This window comes from Lytechinus variegatus, chromosome 2 (assembly GCF_018143015.1).
Source record: "Lytechinus variegatus isolate NC3 chromosome 2, Lvar_3.0, whole genome shotgun sequence".
NCBI classification, from domain to species: Eukaryota; Metazoa; Echinodermata; class Echinoidea; order Temnopleuroida; family Toxopneustidae; genus Lytechinus; species Lytechinus variegatus.
This window is the reverse complement of record NC_054741.1, coordinates 16919313-16943924: the sequence shown is the minus strand read 5'-3', so window position 1 is coordinate 16943924 and position 24612 is coordinate 16919313. Positions and strand designations below refer to the sequence as shown.

The following is a 24612-nucleotide window of genomic DNA, read 5'->3' as shown; positions in this document are numbered from 1 at the left end:
CTTTGTAAGTTATATTTTCAAGGTAACCAAATTGAGATTCTTTATCTTTATGTCTGGAGTATGAACACGAACTATGGTCTGGATTATGTGTATAATTTATTCAGCCGTGTTTGCTTAGTGCAAAAAGGCTTGGTTTTGGAAACACTGTATGAACACTCTTATATGTAAACAAAGCGGACGCGGAACGACGCGCCATTCCGGTTCACATAATCTAACTATAAATCGTAAAAAAATACTTCAAAAAGAATTATTATAAAATATATGTGCCTATGATAAATGTATAGTATCAGAAATGAGAACAAATTACTTACCTTCATTATGCTATCCCTCACTTGTGATTACTTAAGAGGTCGAAATAGTTGAAATTACACTTCTTTTGCCGTTAACTTAGGATCGGATTGTTAGTTCAAACAGCGCACGCGCAAACTAAGAAAGATGACTACGGATCCTCATATTGTTCTTTAAATAATTGTTTATTATAATTAAATGTCTTTACAAATAAGAGATTGAAATAAAAATGTCTTATTACATTGTATAAAATAATAATGCAAACTTTTGCTATGTTTTTATTACTATAGCAGTTACAATTTTTGTATAAATAAGCATTTTAATTGGATTTTGTAACTTTCGAGGTCCGTTGGTTCTATAGGCGCGCCGCTCTCCTGTACAGCATCGCACTGCGGCTACGCGCATAGGCTTTCCCCCACGTACGCATTGAGCGCATATATAGAAGTGAATTTTCATAATTCGGGGCAGACTAGTTTCTGACACGGCCCCAACTACTTAAACTGGCCAACGTACCTTTGTACACAACTCAACTCAAACTAGCCAGACGGAACTCTTGTTTCTTTATTATTGCCTAAACAAATTAGGTAATTAACTAATTCCCAAGTACTTTTTAACAACTAGGAATATACCCGAATAAATCATTCGAATATTGAACTATTGATTAATCACCAACAACGATATTTATTATCAAGTTTATTTGAAATATAGAAATATTAGTCCCCTATCTTAAAGAATTAATAAAGAATGAAATACATGTATTAGAGTTGATTAATGATAATACATAAATCTGAAATAACAATTTGTAACAGTGGCGAAATAATTGTTTGATGTACAGAATGATGAATTATTAAAATTATAATTTTTGTTTTTTTTTCTTGTTGAACCTGAAATCTTGTCTCCAAACCATTGTGTCTTCTTAAGTGTTCCATTGCCTGTAATTCTAAAATCATATACTTTGATTGAAACGAACAAAAATCATTTATCACAAACACCACCTCCTTTCATATTTCCATCTATTTTTCTCTCTTCATCTCTCCCCTCCACCTCACCCTTTTTAACTGTCTTACCGCTCGGACTATCCTGAAAATATTAAACATCTTATTTTCTGCTAAGGGGTGATATGGCCACCAATACCCGGTCAAGAGTGAAAGGGAGTGGGGGTGGTGTGGTCGAAACCGTAGAGGGCGACGGTGACGGCCGGTACAATACGTCCAACCCATTGGACATCACACATCTGTGTTGCATTGGCAATGGGAGGATCTCCATAGCATTAGTGATCGCAATATTCCAATGCTCATAACTTTCTCATTATTTGATCGATTTTTCTCAAACTTTCTTTGATCTTATACTTTGATTTTTCTCTTTCCATACGAGCCCACTTATTATAAGGGTTTCATTCCCCTTTACCAATCAGAATGGGGGTAAATAATTCATCCAAACGTTTTTTTTTTCATGTATCATAGTTCTATTTTTTATTTCACATAGAAAATCACGTAGTCAACAAAATCAATATCAACAAATTAAAGCTTAGTCGTTCTTTACATAATTGTATATAAATAAACACACTCTCATTCTGTCACGTTTATCGATCTCACAATAGTTAAGGAACGATAAATTCAGATTTACAAAGTTCAAATGAAATAGTTACAGTTAATATTGAATTCTAAACAATGCCGTTATGCAGCCTACTCTTCGGTTTCGTTTTATGAATTTTGCCTGATTAAAGGTTAAAAAAAAATCATACCGGGTTATCAACTGACCTGTTAATTACAATTTCGGTTTATCTAGAAACTTGTTATGCACCAAGTGTTATTTACCATTTTGACAGAACGTTATACAATGTTAAAATACAAATCTCATAACCAGAGAATTGCAGTCGATCTGGGTTGGAGCTCGTTGCATGAAAATCATTACTACTGTAACTTTGACATCTTTCATTTCGACATGTTTGATTGGATGTTGAGCCTTGTTGCCATCATTTTTTGGGCAACAATACCCAAGACCATGGGACCACTGTCATAAAACTTGTTAGGATAACAAAATTGCAACGGATTCAAGCTACTGAAATCATTTAATTGGTTTCAACTCAATTCAAATAGACATTTATTTGTCTTCCGTTTGGCTTTTAGTAAAACTTGTTGTAGAAATTGTGGATTTTACATTGTAATAAGTCTTCCTGAAAATCATCTTTTCCTTCAAGTTTTTCGAAATTATTTTGTGCTCTTTAAAAGTTGTCTTTGCTTGCTCCCGTGGCACTTGGCATCAATACAAATTTACGTTGAATCTGATTCCGTACTGATTCCAGCCTGATGAAAACTACGTTATTTTCAATGGTATATCATCAATTGGACTAGAGTTGGTATTTAGTTGCGACTGCAACGTTAAACATACCAAAAATATATAATTTCAAAAAGCTATCACGTTTTCAACACATAAAATCTGTACATTATTCAAAAGCTAATCTACAAAACGAATTTACAAAATAAGGCACCTTTGCCGGCAAGTTACATGTTGGCACTTATCGCTGTAAATCAGACAATATTATGCAACAACATTGAAGATTCACATTAGAAATAATATATACTACACCCACAATAAGATATTGCGTAAATTCCTCACATTCAAATAAATCACAATCTATTCTATCTCGTATTGTATAAGTCTTATATATTTACAACAATCGTTCAGTATTATCATGTAATGTTTACCACATCGTTATAAATAGGTATATATATATTTACAAAGGAAATCTGTACAAAAGAGCTCAGTAGTTTATTGCAAAAATATACTTTTGCAAAGGAAAGTTACTCATGAATAGGAACGTCACTGAATTAATGGAAATGACTTATTAAAAATAAAAATAAAACATATCAACGGTTTAACACATAACATTAATGTAATAATGTTTAAAAAATACGCATTTTAGGGAAGGGAGTATATTAATAAGGCCATGAGCTGATACGTAATTCGAAATTGCATTCTCTAGATATGTTAGGTAAAAAAACCGTTATATATGATTCTTATTGAAAAAAGATATTGAAAGCACAGAACTGACCCTACATATTTTTTAAGGCGTTGATTAAGAGATTAGAACCATGATAGGAAGACATTAAATCATTCATATAATGAAAATAGAATTGTTAAATCAAGCAAAGTGAAAATGCGATTATGGCGGAATCTTTATCTAAGTTTCATTCTTCAGCATACATGGTTTTCTTTTTATCTTAGATTCATAAATGCATTTTTAACATCGAATTTTGATAGTAATGTTACTTGTGCATCAATATAGAAAAGAAAAGAATAATACATACCACGTTCTTTTCATTTTATTTTGCAATACATTTTTGTGTTCCTTTCATCATACAAATTTGAAAAAAAAGTGATATCTATAATTAAAAATAAGCCTATCACTCAATTTAAGGCAATATTGTATAAATCAGTTGCGAGTACATATGATCGTGTTAAGGCTACATTTAAGTCAAGGTTAAAGTATGATTTATAAGGCGTAAATTGGTGATCTTTAAGTTATTTGAAGGCACTTCTAAAACGATGTAATTCATAAGGCACTGACTATTGAAACGATTTATATAATTCTGCTCCCGTAACGCAACAAGATTGTCTTCAAAGAGCAATAAACAACAAAATGATAACTGATTAAAAAAAATAATCGTTGAAACTCCTACGTCCACAAGAAGCATACTTGCATCATCAATAAATAAACATACATCAGATATTCCATAAATAGACAGACGATCAAGAAATGTTTTGAAATAGTTCTCTAAGTGGTCCTGTAGCACGCGGACTCGACATGTTTGTAGAGATAACTTTTGAGCGCGAAAGCCTTGTTGCACTTTTGACAGACGTACGGTTTGACGGTGGAGTGTGTCTGAATGTGCGCGCGCAGGTTTGATTTGTCAGCGAAGGCTTTACCACACTGTGGACAGGCGAAAGGACGCTCTCCTGTATGGGTACGGATATGACCTTGAAGAAGCCAAGGACGGCTGAAACACTTTCCACAAATGTGGCATTTACATCCAAGTTTGTGTGTCCTGCAAAAGTTATGAGAAGAAAACATATATATTAATTTACTGTGTTTCATTTTATTTTGGTACCGAATCTTTTATATTTTTAGACTGACAACTGTAATAGATAATAATGATGATGAAAGTAATACAATTTAATTAATATATTCAAGTATAAAAGAAGTTTGAAAATTTTCCCTGAATGATCAAATTGTCTCCAAAAACAAATACGCCATTTCTATCTTATTTTCAAAGCTAAGTGTAATATTTCTTAAATTAAAAAAATCATGCTTTGAATGGGCACTTTTAATTCTATGATTTTTCTTATCATTTCGTTCCCTTTTAAATTGAGACATCAGAATGCAATGTAAAGCTAAAAGGTTATAGTCTCACCTAATGTGCATACTGAGTGCAGGCATTGAGACGTAGACCTTGTCACAGTGTGGACACTTCCTTGCCTTCTGGTCTGTAACGCTTCTGTGTGTCTGTCTATGCCTGGCCAGGTTACTCGAAGTGCTGTAGCTCTTACCACACTCAGGGCACGAATGACCGCCGGGCATCATTGCCCCGTTCAAAGGCGACACCGCCATCGGTTTCGATTCTGCCGACGTCGGACTGCCAGGTTGACTGTTGAAATGTGTGATTGGCGAGCTTTCTGATGAGGTTTGGGGCACGACCATACTAGATGGTGAAGTTGCCTTGATGGGACTTGAGGGAGTAGTGGCGCGGTCATTGCGAGAAGGTACAGACCCTTCAGCGGGTTGAGCATTACCTACGATGGAACCATAATTGAGAGTTGCGTTGGCTTGACGAATATGGGTTTGATTTAGAAGTCCACTGATATCATTAGGGTAGAAGAGAGCTTGAGATTGGTCGTAGTATTGTTTGTCCGAGCTGTCAAGCTTCTCAGCAAGTGTAGATAGAATAAAAAGTCCGCTGTGTGAGGAGTCCATGGTCTTGAGAAGCCCTTCCGTGGACGGGATGTTAAGGGTTGTCACTTGTTGAATCCTCTGTTTCTTCTTGTCCGCGGACGCTTCACTCCTAGGGCGCCCTCTGCGTTGCTTAGCCTTGCTGCCAACTTGAGTAGGGTGAGATGTTGTATGGAAGTGGAAAGGTCGATTGCGCGGTGAGGTCGCCGAGACAACGGACCTCGCAGATGGAATTTGAATGACGCTGGAGTAGCCATAGTAACCTTTGAATGAAAAAAAAATACATAAACAAGTTAAACTACATGTCAAAACTGAAAAAAAAGAACATCAGTAGATTCGAGGTGATAACGAGGTCCCTTTGTTTTCATTTCTAACCCCACGTGGTTTTGAACATGATTACACCAAGAGACTCTGCCAGCAGAGTGATATGAAAGTTACATTCCATGAATTCTATTGCAAAATAAACTAACTCTTATATTCATTTCAAGAAAAAAATATGACACGTTTTCTTTTGAAAATGTCTGTTTGATGCTGATAAGGAACGTCTGACAGATTGGCCAGGATGTCGAGGTTCAGAGCATTGGCATCGTCACCCTCATGTTATGATAACAAAAACAAAAGGATTCCACCAAAACTTGATCGCATTTTACAGGGCAGATATACAGCTTGGTGTAAAACCCAAAAATGAATGAAAAAAAAGGATTTCATTGAAACCTGTGACGTTTGCACACTCTGATTTTAATTGGAAAATGGTAAAAAAGTACAAGTTTATAAATCACTAGCGACGGTTGAAATACCAAAGAGGTTATTAGCGAAATAAAAGCACTACACAAAATAGTTGAAGTATCTTGAGCTATAAATCATGAATAATATTTGTCAAATATTTTCTACAATGTTTCAACACAGTCTTTTGGGATTTTTCCAGTTAACGTAAAACACAATATACGATCGAATTAATCTTATTACCCTTTGCGTGTGTCAAAAAGGTAGAAAATGTGATTGACAAAGGGTACTGCATCATAAAAATAAAACAAGTAAAAGAGCAGATTATCATCGATTTCATTTTAGGAGTTGGGACGTTTCGTGGGCGGCAGTAGACTAACCAACGAGTGGGGAGAAGAAGGATACATAGTGCGCATGTTAATCAAGCTCGCGTGCCAGCTGTCACGGGCATGCCGTTGCACATCAATCAGAATACACCGCACCTAGAAAACAAACTCACCAACTCCATGAACTCTGGGGTCATATGACAAAGAAAGAAAGGGCAGGGAGGGAGAGAGAGGGAGAAGGGGGGGGGGGGGGGTAGAGCGAGAGTGGGGGGGGGGGTAAAAACTTGGATGAGCTAAAAGCAATAGCAGCATCAGGGTTGAATAAAAAAAATAGTCGACATTCCATCGCAGCGGAGGAGAGATGAAAGCGAGCAGAAGAAGAGAGGACGCGCGTCCTGATTGGCTGTGTCAAATAGATAGTGGTACTCTCTCCTGGGGCAGGCGCTGTGTGCGTCATGGTGGCTATGAAATAAGCAACCTCCCAGTCCCGTGCCTTACAGCATGCCGCCTGTCTAGCCAACCTCTCTCTGCCACGCGACTATTATTTTCATCTTCAGTCATCCTCACACTTCTCCTCCTTTTTTTTAAGTGAAGTTGCGAAGGAATAGTGCAAATCATCTGACCCCGCTGATGGTTCTAATAGAATCTTGATCTTGAGATACATCCTACATTGTTATGCTGTTGAGTTTATTACAAAGGATTTTGATTTTCATTCGTGTGCCTTCAATCTGAAATGGGTATCGATAAATAAATCCTTCGGGAGGAGACCCATCTTTAATTACTCCATCACTACAAAATGGCGAAGCTGTCTGATGTAACCAAGTCATAATTCTTTAATTGGCTGGTGGTCAGAAGATTGCCAACGAAATATCATAACATTAGTAATCACAAATGAAAAAATAAGAATCGATTGTTTTTTCTGAAATTTCGTCAACCACCACAACAGAAATCTTCATAGTCGTTAATGTCAATATTGAGTCCTGTATACATTAAAACGATCGCAGAGAATGGAATTATACATCCACAATATTATTTATTACGAATATTTTTGTAAATTATCATCACGCTCTGATTTCTAGAAGGAAAAAAAATGGGGGCTGACAACGTTTGTGTTATTGCGACTTCAATTTGCGCTCTTAATTCCATTTATTTAGAATATTCTGTAGCCATGTTCCCCAAATACTCTCCACAATATGCCTGTATATCATTTATACTGTACCTCCACGATGTTACATGTAAATAGCCGTTGAAATTACGTTTGTTTGTAGGTGGTGATGGTGGAAGTAGTACGCTGACGAACAGCTGTTTTCTTGATTGATTGCGAGAAAGATGAGGCCAGATAGAGGGGGCCTATAGCTGAACAGACAAGACTGTTTCATTACCCCAAATACAAAACATCTTCAGCACATTTTTTTGTCTATCTTCAGACCCTTAAGTTCTGGTGATTGCGTAATCAAATGACTGATTAATGTACAATTTCGGTTGTCAGCTTTTTAAATATTTACTTTCTTGTATTTTCGCATTGAGAGAAATAATATCCTAACGAAAATTCGATCACGATTACAAAATAGGCACAAGGACTCATGAAGTTGAGCTATGAAACATTGAATCGCTTTTATTATTTAGCCTTCATTTCATGTAATTGTTCCGGAGAGGTAATAATGTCACCAGCGTATGTTATTCAAATGCCCTGCCCCCGTTTGTGCATCTCTTTAACAGGATTAGTAACAAACATGGCTTCTACCACGTATGTACAATGATGTAACCTATCGCTGGCCTCTATACCCTTCATCATCATTATCATCACCATCCAGTCAGACGGCATAGCAACGAGAGCAAACCAACTTGTCACGCTTGCTCACTGGACATCAGCCAACCAACTGATGCATGCCGACTAGATAACTGGTGGCTATGACTAGACAACACTTGTAATGCTTTAGTCACACCGACGATACCGACTCCAAACCAATCAAACGATTGCGTTATCTAGTTTGGATCGGAGTCGGTTCTGTTGCTGTGACTGTAGCTTTACAAAGCTCCAAAGTCGAAAGCAGAAATTTGAAGAAAAAAAAATCTGGGGTACACTATTGTGCCGATGATCGACTAATTTTGAAGTGAATTTGAGACTTGCTATGTTGTTGTTGTTATTGATGTACCTTGCGGATTATATCATCTTGATTATTTATATATATATATAACCAAATATTCTACATATTCTTCCGTTTAATCGAATAAATAAAGATATTAATAAACGTAGCCAAGATCATAAACTCTGCCAAGAAAGTACGATGGTCAAATTAAATCCGACGATGAAAATATTATAACGAAAACAGAGAGTGCGGAACATTAGGACCAATCCATTTCGACCATCCCTCACCTAATGTACCACACCACATTTTTCTTTTGTCGTTACACGCTACCATAGATGCATTTTGGTTAGAAACTTGAATGATTAGGTCAGATGCTAGACTCCACCATCACGCCTGTCTTCCACCTGACTAGACTCGGAGACAGTAAAATTAGAAGAAATGAGAATCATATATCTACTTTCTGTGCATCTGAATGCTATGACATTCCAATTTGATTCCACAAATCAGTTCAGCGAGCAGGGATATGGGTTTGTCGGAAAGATATCTTAACGAAAGAATACGCTGTTTAAGAAATATCAATATAAAAAACAAGGATTTAGGAAAGTATATAAGAATAGTAATATTAATAACATTTATCAAAATTAATCATATTAATGACAAAACGAAAGTTTAAAGTACTATACTTTATTTGATTTCCACTTTTTAAAATTCAGACTGTGTCAATTAAGTACAGTGTGGACTCAATTTGAACTTTAAATGAAGGTGACGACGAGAGAAGTCACAAAGTGCATACTCTCTTGTTAATGGCACGTGCGGGGGGCGATTCATTTGCGTCAAAATAAAAAACTTGTTTTTCATATTTTCATACACATGTAGCCAAGGTTAAGCGGGGGACAAACGGCAAATTGTATACGCAAGAATGTGTCAAAATTAAACATCCGGCATTCTACTTAATTCTCCCCTCGAACTTCCAAACGTGTCTATTTTATTAGCAACTGTTACCGAACGAGCCCGCCCGTCCGCAAAACTCATCAACCACACATGTCTAATAAGCATGGCCTTAATGAAACATTTCCGATGCCTTTCTGGGACTCAACAAAGACCAAGTTGTTGAAAATGGATAGTCAGTCAGAGATGCTGCCCAGAAAAAAAAAAAGAAAACGGGTTAGCGGTTTTTAGGTATCCTTAAAGGATTGATTGGATGAAATAACAACACGAGCGATGCGGTGGTAGAGTGGTAAAAAGATGACTGTCGATGAAGAGGGCTCGTGCTGAAATATTTGGGGGCAGACAAGAGGCAGGAGAATCAAGTGGGCCTTCATGTAACAGACCTCAATCAAGACAAGTTTTTAGCCACCACTGGCGCGCGCCGGTTGTATCCATATATGGTCATGCTTGCTCCCGACCCACGTGCCTCTAAAACACACACCATACCTTCACTCTTTTTCTCTTCTCGACTCCCCCTCTTCATTTTTCTTTCCCTTTCAAGTACTTTCGTTCTCCGTCTTCTCCCGACCCAAGCAGCAGACGCTCACAAATTGACTGATGCCGAAGTATGACTGCTTTTTATCATCCCCTTCTAAAAAAGAAAGCCGAAACCGAAAGGATGAAAATAAAAAAAAGCGAGGACTGTTTGACAGACGCTGATGTACAGATCATGTCACATTTACTTCGCAGATATCATCTTTAACATTGCGACGGAAAGACGGTTTTTCATTTCACATTAACAACGTCTTCAAGCTTTCCTTTTATTTTTTGTGACCATCGACTGTGCAGCGATCTACCAGTCGCCCTCCCTCACAATGTTTTTAATGTCAGCAGCGGGTATGAAACGGGACACTCTTAGAAGATCTAAATCTCTCCTCTTCTTAGTTGATGAACATTCTAAAAATACTCGATGATATTTATTTGATCCGATTGATAACATTTCTGCGTGACCTTTAAGTGATGAATGCAGATCTTGGCTATTGCATTTGACATCGACTAATTAAAAGAAAGCGAGTAATCAAATACGACATCGGTTTTAAGGAGGTGAAAGTTTGCACACCCTGACTGACTTCTAGTTACTACTTTTCTAAAGTATCTGCATGTTATTCTTATTATTTGCATTTTTCGTGCTAAATGGGGAAAAAAAGTATTCCTTTAGAAATAAATTTGTTTAAGGTCAAGATTCGATCGGATGACCTCAAAGTGGAGGTCAGAACTTTGCTGAGCCTCTGCACACAAACAGTGCCCACATGACAAAGATTTACAGGGTCACGAGAACAGAATAAAAACAATCAAAAGAGGAGGTATTTAAAACTGCAAGTAACCAGCGTCTTCGTTCAAGAACCCCCTGACATTGACGTAGAAGAGAACAAAAGGGAAATAAGAGAAAGAAGGAGGGGTGTAGACAGGGGAAGGAAAGATAGAAGAGAGAAGAAAGAGAAAAGGGGGTGAATCGTTGTCTCTGGTGGATTATTGGTGGCATAATATTTCTATGAAACATCATCAGGGATTGACATCGAGAAGTTTGGGGATCGTGGGTAAACGACAGGGGTACACGGTTACCCCCATCGGACGAAGATCGGCTAATTGGTATAAACTGATCTGTCTCATCCTATTTGTATTTGAATAACTAAAAGGTCTTATAATCAGAAGGAGATCCTTCTCTTCATCGAGAAGGCTCTGATTTGTCTTTATTAAATCTTAGCCTTTAGAGGAACGTCAACTTATGATGGGGTCTGGGAATTTAACTTGTATCGGTATGGTGCGGAAAAAACTTGTCAGAACGTTGTTTAGTGTCCTTTGCCGGGGGTATGGTCTTTTCCCCCATCAATTGAGCTTTTAAGCACATTATCGTATCATCACATTTACTATAAAAAAAAAAAAACATTTTGTTTATCACCCATACTTGTCACGATCTTGGTAAGCATTTTCCACGTTTTGCTGCACAAATTATCACATTGTATTAATTATATCAATAATTACATGAATATAATTATAATCATTAAATCCCTGTCCTACTAACCTCTCGATCCACAACCTATGTTTAAAAAAAGGGGACTGAACATCAAGCGACGCCTAAAACCAAGAAACTTCATACAGATTACACACGGACCGGGCATCCAAACGTCACTCCTCAATTTGTATTTGACGTGTGCCTGATTAGCTTGACACACATGACATTATGACCTTCCAATTTAGCCCGACTCTTTTCGTATACCGTAGGGGTCACAATGGACTTTCAGTTCCATTCATAATTTTCCTCGTTTTCTCTTTTTTTTACCCTCCTCTTCAACTCAATTCGACCTGACGCGTAGCATCACAGGTGGTAGTCAGGTTTTCAGACAGACTTTCATTCAGTAGTAGCCTCTGTGGTAGTAAAAGGGCTTTTCATTTCGCTTTTAGTTTATCTCTCCAATTTTTAGCGTAGGCATTCGCGTACCTGAAGGGGGGGGCAGGTTTTTTGAAAAAAAAGAAATAGCCTCATTATTACTTTAAGGCTTTCACTTTTATTTCGCTTTTTATCTAATCTATCAAATTTTAACGTAGGCGCTCACGTACCCACAAGGGGGATGGGGGAGAGTGCCCCCTGACAGAATTTTGATTAACTAAAAACATTCTTGAAAAGTTTATGTCCCTCTCTGCAATGTTTTCCAGACACGCTATTCAGTGAGATTATTGTTCTGTTTTTTTTTATGATTTCATCCAACTTGTCCAACGGAAAATATTTTCATGCGTCATTAATGGTTGTTTCAACTATTTTGAAATAAACTTTAAGTTTAGACGTACCATTACTTTCGTCCCAAATGCTTTTCTGAATAGTGGTTATATGTTACTCCGTTCATATTTTATTTAATGTTGAATGAATTATGATTAATGGAGTATACAAATAAGAATAAAATACAATTAAGTGAATATTATACTTTAAAAATCTATCGCGTTAAGTGTATAGGGCCAAAAATCTCGATAAAACAGATTTTGATCGGTTTTTTTTAACTGACCGGAGGTTTGTAGGTGGTCATGCCAAACATAATCATGTTATTAAATTAAAACAAAAGGACCCCAACCCCTCTCATCCTCGTATAATTTTCATTTTCTCCTTTTAAACAAGTTTAGGTATATTTATCTCACCGCGGGAGTTATGTGACAGTGGAGGTCGTTAGCGGCACGCGCGTGTCGGCAGGGCTCACTGTGGTCGCGTGTAGGGGGGAGCGTTACGCGGGATGGCCACTTTCACCAAGCTGACAACTTAAACCTGTTCGAATTTTTCAAACGATTATACATGATTCTTTGAAGAGATTTGGACGTCAGTAATATAATGCCAGAAGCGGACCTGGATTCGTTACCATGGTTACTGGATGAATACGCTTCAATATACTAACCCTAAACTTATCACAATAATTGAAGACTTCAGTATAATAATAATAACACAACTTCAACAGTTGATTTTTTTATTTCCATCCTTGTTAGTTTTTATTTTCGTTATTATATTCTTCTATTGTTAAATTTAAAAAATGTATGTTATTATTGTTATTATTATTATTATTATTATTGTTGGTGTCGTTATTATTACTTCATATTTCTTTTTTCCCATTTTTTCGGGGGGGGGGGGGATTACAACGAATTCGGGATGCGTTTGCGTTTGACCCCTAGCGTCATACATGTCTTTATCTCTCTTCATAACGTAATTACAGCACCCACGCGACTGACAGTTGTCATATGGCGTTACCTCCCCTCACCATCTTAATTTAATTCACTATCTTCCTTTTATCTAGGATGGTATCTCCCACTACAGGCATTAAAAAGAAATAGGGGCTTACTCCGATAACCAGGTGGCATTATCTTAATAACGCAACCTAGGGAGGTGGGGCGCAACATCCATTCCTCATCCCTATTCGTTCAATAGCACCATCTACAAAAAATATTGGAGTAAGAAAATGGAGTCGTCATCATTCTCTTTTGTTTTAAACTAAACTGCCCCAAAAGAACGATAATATTTTATAGTTTATGTCAAATATTATGAAATGTCACAGCATGGTCATACGGAATAGGGGGGGGGGGACAAAATGTGGCTCTTGATCCCACCCCGAATATAATTTGAATACTGCGTTACTACTGCAAAATTTTCTAGAGGAGAACGAAGGAGCCACGAAGGACACAAGGGATGGGGGTAGACCAGAAAGGGGAAGATAGATTGAGAGTTAAAAGAAGAACTTCGTTAGCGAAGTGTTAAGCAACTTGTAGCAGTTATGTATTGACTTTCTGTTTCTGTTTCTGCCCTCTCAATACGTCATTGACCAAACATGCAGTCCCTTCATGATTCACTCTTTTCATGGTTCTTCAAGAATGGATATGGAGCCAAGAGGATTCCTTCGGAGAAGTGAAAGGTAGTGATGACGATTAATATCAAATGAGAATTGATTGACTCACCAAAATTCATGTATCAATTTCATACACCGCTCATTTCATGAGGGTCGTAAAATAATCAGCAATTGATATTGATATTGAACTTGTATGAATTAAATCATAATTTTCGGCCACTGCTGATAAATCAACAAAGAAAACATGTGTCAGTTTTTCCATAATACTTTATTGGAAGAGTTAGAACAATGACAAAGCCTTGTAGCTTGTATCAAGAAGCTTTCATGCCTGCTCAGATGTGGCTTCACCCTTTTAAATCTACCTTTTGCCAAAGTGTTGACGAAATGGCATTCCCAGAAGGCTAAGCTTCGTGTATCAATACCTTTTGGTCTTTATAGTTTCAGGAGCTCTGACCCCAATTTGGGGGAGATATTTAAGGTATGAAACCTGCTCTCGTTCATGTACGTCTTCATCCAATCCTCTCCCCCTCCCCTCCCAGAAAAAAAGAGAGAAAAGCGATGAAAAGGGTGGATATAAAGTGGTAGATGGAGCGTGATGCGGCATTGGATCGGTTAAATACCGTACGGAAATAGAGCAGAGTAAAGAGTGAGTGGAGAAAGATAGGTCGGGTCGGTTTTCATGAAAGGGGATTTGATAGCTGATGTGGGACAACAAAACAAAAGGATTCACCGCTACCAGAGTATTTTGACCCCCTCAAAGTGGATCCCCTTTCGGAAAACGTTCAATCCCCCTAGCCATTGCCTCACATGCTGGATATTCCGTGTGCAACTGCATGTAGCTTGGCAAGGTGAACAGTACAATCCACTATATCAGTCGAGAAAAAGTAACTAATTGATCAGTATGAGCAGCTTTTCTTTATAGTAAGGATAACGATATTGGATTCTAGTACAGCGCTCACTTCTGGTAGATCAGATACCCCTGACTACAGCTCAATGTAAAGCACTTCAGTATTTTTATGGAATAGATTCCTGCAAGGTTCGGCCACCTGGGTCGAGCGGGGCAAATGTAAATCAATGGTTTACCAAAGAACAAATGCTGCTTTGTTGTTCCATTCAGTATGACTGTTTTGATTGGGAACCTCCCTTCATTTGAATCGATATCACTTGAATCGACTGTTCAAATGTCATCCTTCGCAGACGAAGCTATCAAAAATACACGGTAAGAAGAAAGTGCGAAACTTTCGCTGTTCGCTGTTGACGTAGCCATATTTAAAATGATAAAATCACAGTTCAACTGGCTGATACAATAAACAGGTAGGTTGATGATGGACCCAACAGGATGGTAAAGCACAGGTGTGGCAACGAGAGACACCGTCAAACATGTGAACGACAATTACGAACACGCGACCGTTAGAGGCGCCCGCCAATTTTTCTTCGACAAAACACCTCCTTCTTTTCATTTATGCTCATTCTTTAAACAGATTTTATATTTCTTGGTTAGACATGTCATATGCATTCCGATTATCACAGAAATATACTAAAATTGTATATTGTGAGATTAAATTGTAAATAAGCGAATAATTGATATGTTGTTGTTTATTAATTCCCAAAAAAAAGTTTTGAGAAAGATTGTCTTTGCAAATGTCCTCGAAAGATGCAAAGTCCCCTATTATTGTTCATGATAACAAATTGATTTTAAACGTAAAAAAGTACGGTTATACGAACAATCCATATATTTTCTACATTCTTTATTTCTACTTTTCCTTCCCCTTTTACGTATCTTTCTCTTTTCATTTCTTATTTAAAACAATCGTGGATATACTGGTGTCTATCAAAACGAAACTGCAGAGGTGGATGAACAAATAAGATTGCGGGCGAAAGCAAAGTATAAATGAAAGCAAATACCGAAATGATGAAATTAAACTGGTTACTAAAAAAAGTAAAGCGTTAAATCTACAAAAGAACAGATATGGGAGACTCATGAAAGTTAGGAAAAAGACCCAGTGAAATTCTTGAAAATGAAAGGAGGGATAAAACGTTGGTAAATCAGGGATATGGATGTGGAGTTTAAGCAGGGAGTGAAAATATATTGATTCGATATCAAGATATAGAACTGAGAAAAGATAGAAAGAAGTGCAATACGAACCAAAAAGGCGAAGAAAGGGACAGATACGCAAGCGAACTATAAAGACAAGTAAATAGAAAGTATAGGAAAAGAAAACTGTATATACATTAAAAGAAAACACAGAGAAAAAAGTCTGGGCGGTAGGGTATCCAAGAAAGAAAAAAAGGAAATATACGAACGAAAAGGGAGATACTGATAAAAGAATGGAAATTAAAAAGGCCAGAAAGAAAGAGAGAAAGAAAGAAACAAACAAACAGAATAGAAACAAATCGTAAGAACGAGAGATAGAAAGATGAAGAGAGAAATGGAGAGAGGGGAAGAGGAAGAGGGAGAGACGAATAGAAATGAGGAGCGGGTTAGCACAGTGGTGGAAGAAGATGATGATGCCCTCGCCAACTTTGCCACGCGACCAAATGCCCAAATATGGTCATAAGCACGGCCACCCGGTTCGGGGAGAGATTGCACAGGAATCTAACAGGCCGTTTTTTCTCTCTCCTGCGATCTACTTACGCCTAGTCTCTTTACCAAACCTAACTTATACTCTTTATCGTTAGTTTAAAAGAAAACAAAATATTAACAGGATTGTGAGTCGGTTTTTAACATCCAGGAAGCATTTAAATAGGGCATTGATGATAAAAACTATCACTAGCCCATCGAAATTAAAAAGAAATAAATAAACAGAAAGGTTCCATGCTATGTTAGGACACTAAACCTAATAAACTTAAATAGAAAAACCTCGGGTAGCAACTGTGGATTTTGACAGTGGAAATGTCGATGTCAAATGATTGATATTGATTAAAAAGATTACATATAAAACAAATCTCATAGAAAAAAAGTTCAAATACAGATCAGCAAACCCCAGCGAAACGAATTATTGATTGAACTGATGTCAATAAGATAAATGCTGGATTATTTAAATAAAACCCATCGCTGTATAGTTGGCATATTTCGGCCCAAATGAGGAAAGGAATTACAAGAAAAAAATATAGAAGAAATTTATATCATTTTGTAGGGTAGATTGAAAGTTTGAAGTGTCAGTTCACACCAACCAAATGAAAGAATGACCCCCCCCCCCCCCCTCCATACCTGGAACGCACCCTGTTCTATTGGTCGCGTGAGCCCAGTAGCGTGCCATCCAAACCCAAGACTTGCTTTAGATTTCGGCAGATAGATTTGGAGAGGAATTTTAACCGAATCGAAAAGCGAATGGGAGCATACCGCTCCTGCATTTTTACCCGTTTCCCCCTCGGTGGTGAATTCCTTTACGCCCGATCCCAATGAACATCCGAAGGAATGAAAGGAGGAGAAGGAGGAGGAGGAAGAGGAGAATGAATGATCATGACCATAAGAGGACAGAGAAAGAAGAGAGAGAGAGGGGGGGGAGAAGAAAAGGAAGAAGGGATAACCAACTTGAGAAAAAAAATCGACGTAAACTCCTTTGGGCGCCGAGTGAACGGTTAATCCAAACCTTTCTAGAAAATAAATATTTCGAGAAGCTTTATGGTTATTATTTTATAGTCTAAACGATGTGTTTATGGTCGATGTGCGTTCTTTACAAGACGACATTTTGACGGCCAATCGGCTCAGACTGGATTTAGTAGCCGTAAGACCATCTGATCGCCTGTTGTGATTTAGAGAGATTACTGGTATTTCATGACTATTTTTTATTCAAATATCTGATAAACTGGTCAAATCTGTTAAATGGGCACTCAGATGTCCTTATTTCAAATATGTAGTCCTGCTCACTGGACATTCCCATACAAACGTCCATATTACAAACATAAATAAAACTTCAATCTAAAATGAAATTAGTAAGTGTTCACTTTAAGAGTGCAGTTGTATACAATTAAGGAAGAAAAAGAGATGATTTCTTAAAGTTCGTTTATATTGGTGGCCATCTTGTTCATGAAGATGAGGTTGCCATTAACAACGCAGACGTCATGCTGACAATTGAACTCATCATCATCATCATAATCATCCTCGTCATCATAAGACTTGGCTAAGAGCCCAGGCGAATCGTTATTATCTCGCTTGTAAGCCTCTACCACCTTCTACCAGCAACGACCCATATGAGTATCATCTTCGCGCTCTTAATCACTTTGACCGCTATCTATTTTAAAGTTCTTCCAAGAAAGCCCTGCATACAGTGGCAATGACTCGCGCTCACAAGAGACTTCAGGGGTGCAATGAAACGGGGGTAAACTTGATTGGATAATGGAGAAGAAGAAGATGAAGGAGATAAAGAAGAAGAAGATGATGATAACGATGAAGAAGAAGAAAAAGAAGAAGAAGAAAGAAGAAGAAGAAGGAGAAAGAGGAGGAGAGGAGGAGGAGTAGATTAGAGAAAGATTTGAGAAGGAAGGAAGAGAGAAAGAGAAAAGATTTGAAAAAAAATTCGTAGACAATGCAAATATTGAATTAATAAAGTTATTAAAGGCCTGATCGGTTCATCAACAAGTTGATTTGAGCAACTATATAAAAATCAAACAAGGATAGAACTTAATATTTTATTCTAAAAAATGAAACTCAAAGAGGTCAATTTCATAATACATTCGAATAGAATATATAGTCGGTTTATATTTCACTTTTATAAGATTATGCCGATTTACAATACATTTTACTCAGTCTATCACTGGCATGAGTTCGGGTTTAGACATGACAGTTCCGAAAAAAAAAAATTATTGAACGTTCGTAAAATGGCGAAAAGCAAATAATGGAGATGAATTAAAATGAATTAAAATGGAAATTGTGTTTCTGGAGCTTAATTTTAAGACAATATTCTAGATTCATATTTTAAAGGGGACAAATACTTTCTAATTAAATATTTTTTGCCCGCAGTTGTAAAGGAGAATAAAATGGATAGGTTTTCACAGTTTTATGGATACTCGGCACGTTTTTGTAACAGTTATTTTTACCTCTGATGCAAAATTCTGACATTTAAAGGAGTGTGCGCTTAGCTTGGAGCAGAGGTCTGCCACTTTCAGTCCAGGTCAAAGTCGGGGCTTCGACTCCCCAGGGAAACGACCTCAACTCGGGTCACAAATACATAACATTCCCAGTCAAAAATCACTTGATATCAACTAGATCCTAGTAAAAAAAAGGCAGAAATATCTAGACCGAAAGTGTGACATTCCATTTCACCTGTTTCATATTCAAATAGCATGGTCTATAAACAAGGGGAGAAAAAGAAAAAGAAGAGAAATGAGGGGTGTTGCGAGGAGGTAGCTTTGCCTATTTCTTGAGGCTTTTTCGTAGCTTTTAACAGGATATTAATGAGAAGTGACGGCTTATCGAGACTCACGTGTTATCCTTATTGTGTTAAAAGTCACGATTTTTCTTTAACTGGGTAATGGTAAGTTCATAAGCAAAAATAGGTAATAGATAATCAATGTAAGCATAACGATCGAATTCATTTTTTTTTTAAGTTTTACTAGCTGAGATCTGTATTTGTCATTTTTGTCAATCAAATGTTCTTTGTGATAATATTATAAATAAAGAAGCAGGTCTTGGACTCTAATTAAATTTTTGTAAAACGTGATTCTTGGGATCGGGTACTTTGCAGTTATTAAGAAGAAATTAAGTTTAATGATTTTTTTTCATGAAACAATGGAGCAGGAGAGAAACTATACCACCACCACCACCTAGAAATAATGACGCAAAGCTGTCGGAATTTCGCGAAAGTGCAATGCCGGTTAATCATGGAAATAACTTGCCTATTAGCTTGAACAAAATATCACTAAAGACAAGCCCCCGCCGAGTCGAAACAAGGCTTTAGTCGAGAGAATCGAGTACAAAGGTGGTTTCACCCAAATCACCACGGTAAAGAAACCCCGTGGGATCTGGCGGGAAAAAAGTGGATGAAAACCCAGAGAAAGATCTCGGATCGTCTGCACAACAACCCTAACAACATAACGATGCTTAATTCGCTCGTTAGTTCCATTAACTTTGAATTTCTAGAACCGTGAGATGTTAATTTGCTTTCGTATATACTCGGTCTGAAAAACAGTGAGAAAATGGGTAGGAGTAAGGAAAGACATTGGGAGTAAATTGTTTAAGAAAGTTAGACCTTTTTTCTTTTGTTTATCGGATGGGAGAAATAGTACGAGTTACCGGCAGTTGTTCTCAATGAGCTGAGATGCCAAGTGGTTATAGGACTAACTCCGCGCGTCAGTGTTTTTTTTTACAATGAATAGGTACAACCTGTTCGTGTAAATAGCTAACATGAAGTAACAAAGTTTTATAATCTGATGTATCAATACCAGTTATGAATAATAGAACGTAGTCATCTCACTGAAGATATTATGATAAGATGATATAGAGATTTGTAAACAAAACAATATTGTCAATTCATTTCACTTATTCACTTCGTATCAGGCCCTATTATTTTGTTTATGATAAGCGAGTATCTTAATAATAAAACTGAAAAAAGAAAAAAAAGGAAAATGGACATAAATTCGAACGAATTATTCGGTGCTCTGTTTTGATTTCAATAATATTAACTTATTGTAACTGTACGAAAAAAAAATCATTTTTTAGATCATGATGTATATCAGTGCAAAATAATCAGGTCATTATACCTATCAAAAACATTTTGACTGCATTTGACAGGTAAATCTGCAATGATTATAAGTATGGATTTCAAATGAAGAAACAATATAATACGTCGAACATTGGGTCGAGTATCGTAAATCAGTAGATTCAAAGATATCAAAGTCACCAGCAATAATCAGGTGATAATAGATGAACGATCACATTGTTTTCAGCATTTAAAAACACATCACTCCCCTAACTTATTGTTTAACCAAACAAAAAAAGGAAACCTTCGAGCTATCCTTTATTATTGTAATCTTCAAGTTTCTTTTCATTTTCTACCAGTATCTGGTAGAGTTTGAATTCAAAAGGTAATGGAATCCCACATGTATTTCAACGGCCTATCTGGAGGGAGTTTCGGTCGCGCGCCATGTGAAAAGACAAACAAAATTTGGTTGGCTAACCCACATGACCCATGGGTCAACAGAAGAGGACTGACCATTTGATCGAAGCAATGAAATTGACCGCGATACGCTTGACCACTCGGCCATCCTCATCAGGGAGTCCTTTTCACCAACTTACCATCTTCATCAACGGGAGACCTAACTATAAACTGGGGGTAAGAGGAGTCCCTTCCATCCTCGGTACAACAAACGAAGCGTGTTACGAGCAAGTTGAAGACCTCGTTTTACGCTTGATCGCCTTCCCGATGGAGAAATTGTTTTTCAACCTTAATTAGCACAAAATTTTGTTGTACTTTAAAGACAGATGGACCGAGAAGAATTTTGGTATCGAATTAAGAAAATGAATCCGAACTAGGAGGTGAATTTGTTCATTTTAGACGATAATTGAGGGAAACTTTCCAGATCACCTTCCCTAATATTGTCAATCTCAGATTTTTTTTCAGGTCTAAATTTAGAAGACGAGATTTTGTTCCTTGGAAAAGTACACTTGTCGTTCTGAGACAAATAAAATGAAATTCAATTAGGCTAAAAGTCATGGTTTTAGCAATGTATATAATTACCACAACATATTTTGAAACTTAACCGTCGAAATTCTTTTCAAGGAGCCAGAAAGTTCACAAATCTAGTTTTGTTACATCCCACTTTCCTTGTGAATTTGAGATGGGGCACTCCAGAGTATAGGGGTATAAAGTACAGAATCAAAGCGTCATAAACATAACTTGCTGTCAAAATTGATTTAACTAAAAACTAGTTGTTTTTTTGTTTTTACTGGCGATGATTAAATAAAAGATGAAAACTTACTTTGAATGGCTGTTTCTGCAGAAGCGGCGAAGCAGTCCCACATTGCAGCCTTCTCCTTGTTCGGCCGGGAGACACGGCGGACTAGGAAAGAGCGAGGCATGATGATGCGGGTTGGATGTTGCTGCAGTTCTAGTATTAGGAATAGTGCTCTTTCTTCTTACTCAATAACTATGATGCAATGTTTTAAACGACTGAACATATAAGTACATTTAATGACGATTTCTTTTTCAAAAGAGTTTTTTCTTCTCCTCAGTCTGTCAGTGAGATTGGAATGAAAAATGGAATAAACAATATGTGATACAACTCGGATATTGACGGTAGGGATGATATCGAATGTAAGATGATGACGATTCCTCCTGCTTTGAAAGTGATGCGGGGTCGATGTTGCAGTATGGTGGTGGTCTTCTCCAGTGACACACACTGACTCACAATAGCGTTAAGGGTAAAGTAAGATGATTCAACACAATCATAATATCAAAGGTGAAATATAGGTTGAGTTGAAAGTTGATGATGATGATGATGCTGATGATGAAGCTTCGCTTGGAAGAGGAGGAGGGTGAGATGGAGAGATGGGCAACAACCGGCCAGACTGGACACCAAGCGATGTTTAGATCCTATATATACTGCGTATCCACCTTATATATTCATCCCAGCAACAAGTGTTATTATCCGTTTGAACCGACAGTCCAGGCAAGTCCCTGATACCAGTTCTGGGGTGGGATGGGCCAGCTAAAGCACGCATCAGTGTGGTTGGTGACTGGAATCGCCATCACCGCATCTCCCCCTACGGAGAACACACCCCACACTGCACTACCATGCCTCTCGCGGCGCAGCCAATCAGAATAGCGCGCGTGCCACTCTCTCGGTACAGCCGACCAATCAAAACCCTGCTTAAGGAGCCAACGGCCCGTAGCAAGTCTTCTATGCACGTTCATTGGTTGCTCCTATCTGTCAAGTAATTTTGACAGGCGGTGATCCTGATGAGTTGAATTGGTTGTCTTGATATACCAGTTAAGACGCAGCTCGTGCGTAAAATTAACAAGGTCTTGATGTTATCCAGACCGTCTGATGGTCGAACTTGCTTAAAAGTTACACATTTCATGATGATTAAGATTTGTTCAGGATAAGGTGTGACCAGTTCTAAGGTTTTATTCTGCTCTCACTGTAAAAATACTAACTTAACTCAAAAAATGACGTAAACAATTAGATTTAAATCTTTTAATTGTAAAATCATTGATAATAGGCTTATATGTATATATATATATATATATATATACATGTTGAGAACATGACGTTGCAAATTAAAATTATGAAAATAAAACACATTTTTGATATAAAATCATAAGAATACAAGGCAATGTTCAGGAAATTAACTTAGAATTATACAAAATAATTTACACAATAAACGTTTGAATAACATCTGTAGTTTCTTTGAAAATGTTGTGGCCATACAAAAATGTGCATCGCAAAAGTCCAAATGTTAAATAAAGAGATACAGTTAAGACAAGAGACCCAATGAAATTATTTACTCCAGAAGATAGCTTATACGTTACGGTGCACTATATTCTATGTAAAATAGATCAAGATTTACCTAAGATTGTACGAGAGAAGACATCATTAAGAAGGGTTTTGGAAAAGGAGACTACGATACACAACTTTTACCCGTTGTCGTAGGACTACCTATACTGCTGTCGGTCAAGTGCCATGACTGACGTTTCTACCCCCATACACTCCCACAGACCCACACCCACACCCACTCCCACTCCCGAGTCACAAGCACAAAAGATACAATGTTTAGAGAGTGATTTATCCCAGCTGTGTGAGTTTTGTGAGATGAAAGGCCTTGGAGTGGTTCAGGAGCTACCTACTTAACAGACAACAATACGTGTTTGTTAAAGATCATAACTCCAATTTGAAATATGTTAACTGTGGAGTCCCCCAGGGTAGCTTATTGGGCCCACTTCTTTTCACAATTTATATAAATGATTTCTGTAGATCATCCAAAATATTATCCCTTATCTTGTTTGCAGATGATTCGACCTTATTTTTTTCTCATCAGAATCCACAAACTTTAGTTGATGTTATTAATTCTGAACTTAATAATGTTACTGAGTGGATAAGAGCCAATCGATTATCTTTGAACCTTAACAAAACAAAATACATGTTATTTAGTAATTCCATAGACAAGTTACCGATGAACATTATATTTGATAATACCCCATTAGAAATGGTACCTTACACCAAATTTCTTGGAATAACAGTTGACAATAAACTTTCTTGGAAAAATCATATTGAAAATATATCCAAAATAATTTCACGAAATATTGGTATTATTAATAGGCTAAAATTTTGCATTCCCTCCACATCATTAATCATGCTCTACTCATCCTTAATCTTGCCTTATTTGAACTATGGGATTCTTATTTGGGGTGATACCCATCAATATTTATTAGATAAATTGTTGCTTTTGCAAAAGAAAGCACTTCGTATTATTCATAGTACATGTTTTCGTTCTCATACGGACCCACTTTTTCTAGAAAGTAAACTGTTGAAAGTCAAAGACCTGTATTTACTACAGTTAGGGCACTTCATGTATAGTTATAATAATAATGCACTTCCCCATATTTTTGATGCCATGTTCCCAAAAAATCAATTTTATCATCACTACCCCACGAGACACTCTGACGAACTTCACATCCCACTTTACAGAACTTTACTGGCCAAAAATACATTCTTATTCAACGGTCCTAAATTCTGGAACTCACTCGCTAATAATGTTAAAGACAGTGTCTCCTTGAATTCATTCAAACGTAAACTCAAACGTATCCTGCTTAATTCCTATAATTCTTCTCAACGGAACTAACACTTCATTATCTTGATTATAATCCTTACATTTTTCACTTTTATTTTATCTTTTTTCATCTATATTGTCCAGTCCTTTGTTATTTCACCAGATCAAGCTGGTTCATGGTCAGCCCTTTCCCATTCTTAGTTTTACTCCTTTTTAA

The 24612-nt window shown here is 37.1% G+C and overlaps 1 protein-coding gene across 1 annotated transcript; it reads right to left on the bottom strand.

The window, feature by feature from the left end:
* Window positions 1-1746: 1746 nt before the first annotated feature.
* On the bottom strand, window positions 1747-22339 carry LOC121407459 (zinc finger protein SNAI2-like). The gene is made up of 3 exons (XM_041598536.1): window positions 21605-22339; window positions 4704-5502; window positions 1747-4337 (listed from the first exon to the last, which is right to left on the bottom strand). Exons 1-3 carry the CDS (start codon window positions 21702-21704, stop codon window positions 4067-4069), a joined length of 1170 nt encoding a protein of 389 aa, XP_041454470.1. The 5' UTR covers window positions 21705-22339; the 3' UTR covers window positions 1747-4066.
* Window positions 22340-24612: the final 2273 nt, after the last annotated feature.

Bases quoted from the DNA above. Each gene is read 5' to 3' on its own strand.
- LOC121407459 (XM_041598536.1), bottom strand. From the start codon at position 21,704: ATGCCTCGCTCTTTCCTAGTCCGCCGTGTCTCCCGGCCGAACAAGGAG. The intron at 5,503-21,604 runs GTAAGTTTTCAT...TTTCATTCAAAG, and splicing joins TGCAGAAACAGCCATTCAAA to GTTACTATGGCTACTCCAGC. The intron at 4,338-4,703 runs GTGAGACTATAA...TAACTTTTGCAG, and splicing joins GCACTCAGTATGCACATTAG to GACACACAAACTTGGATGTA.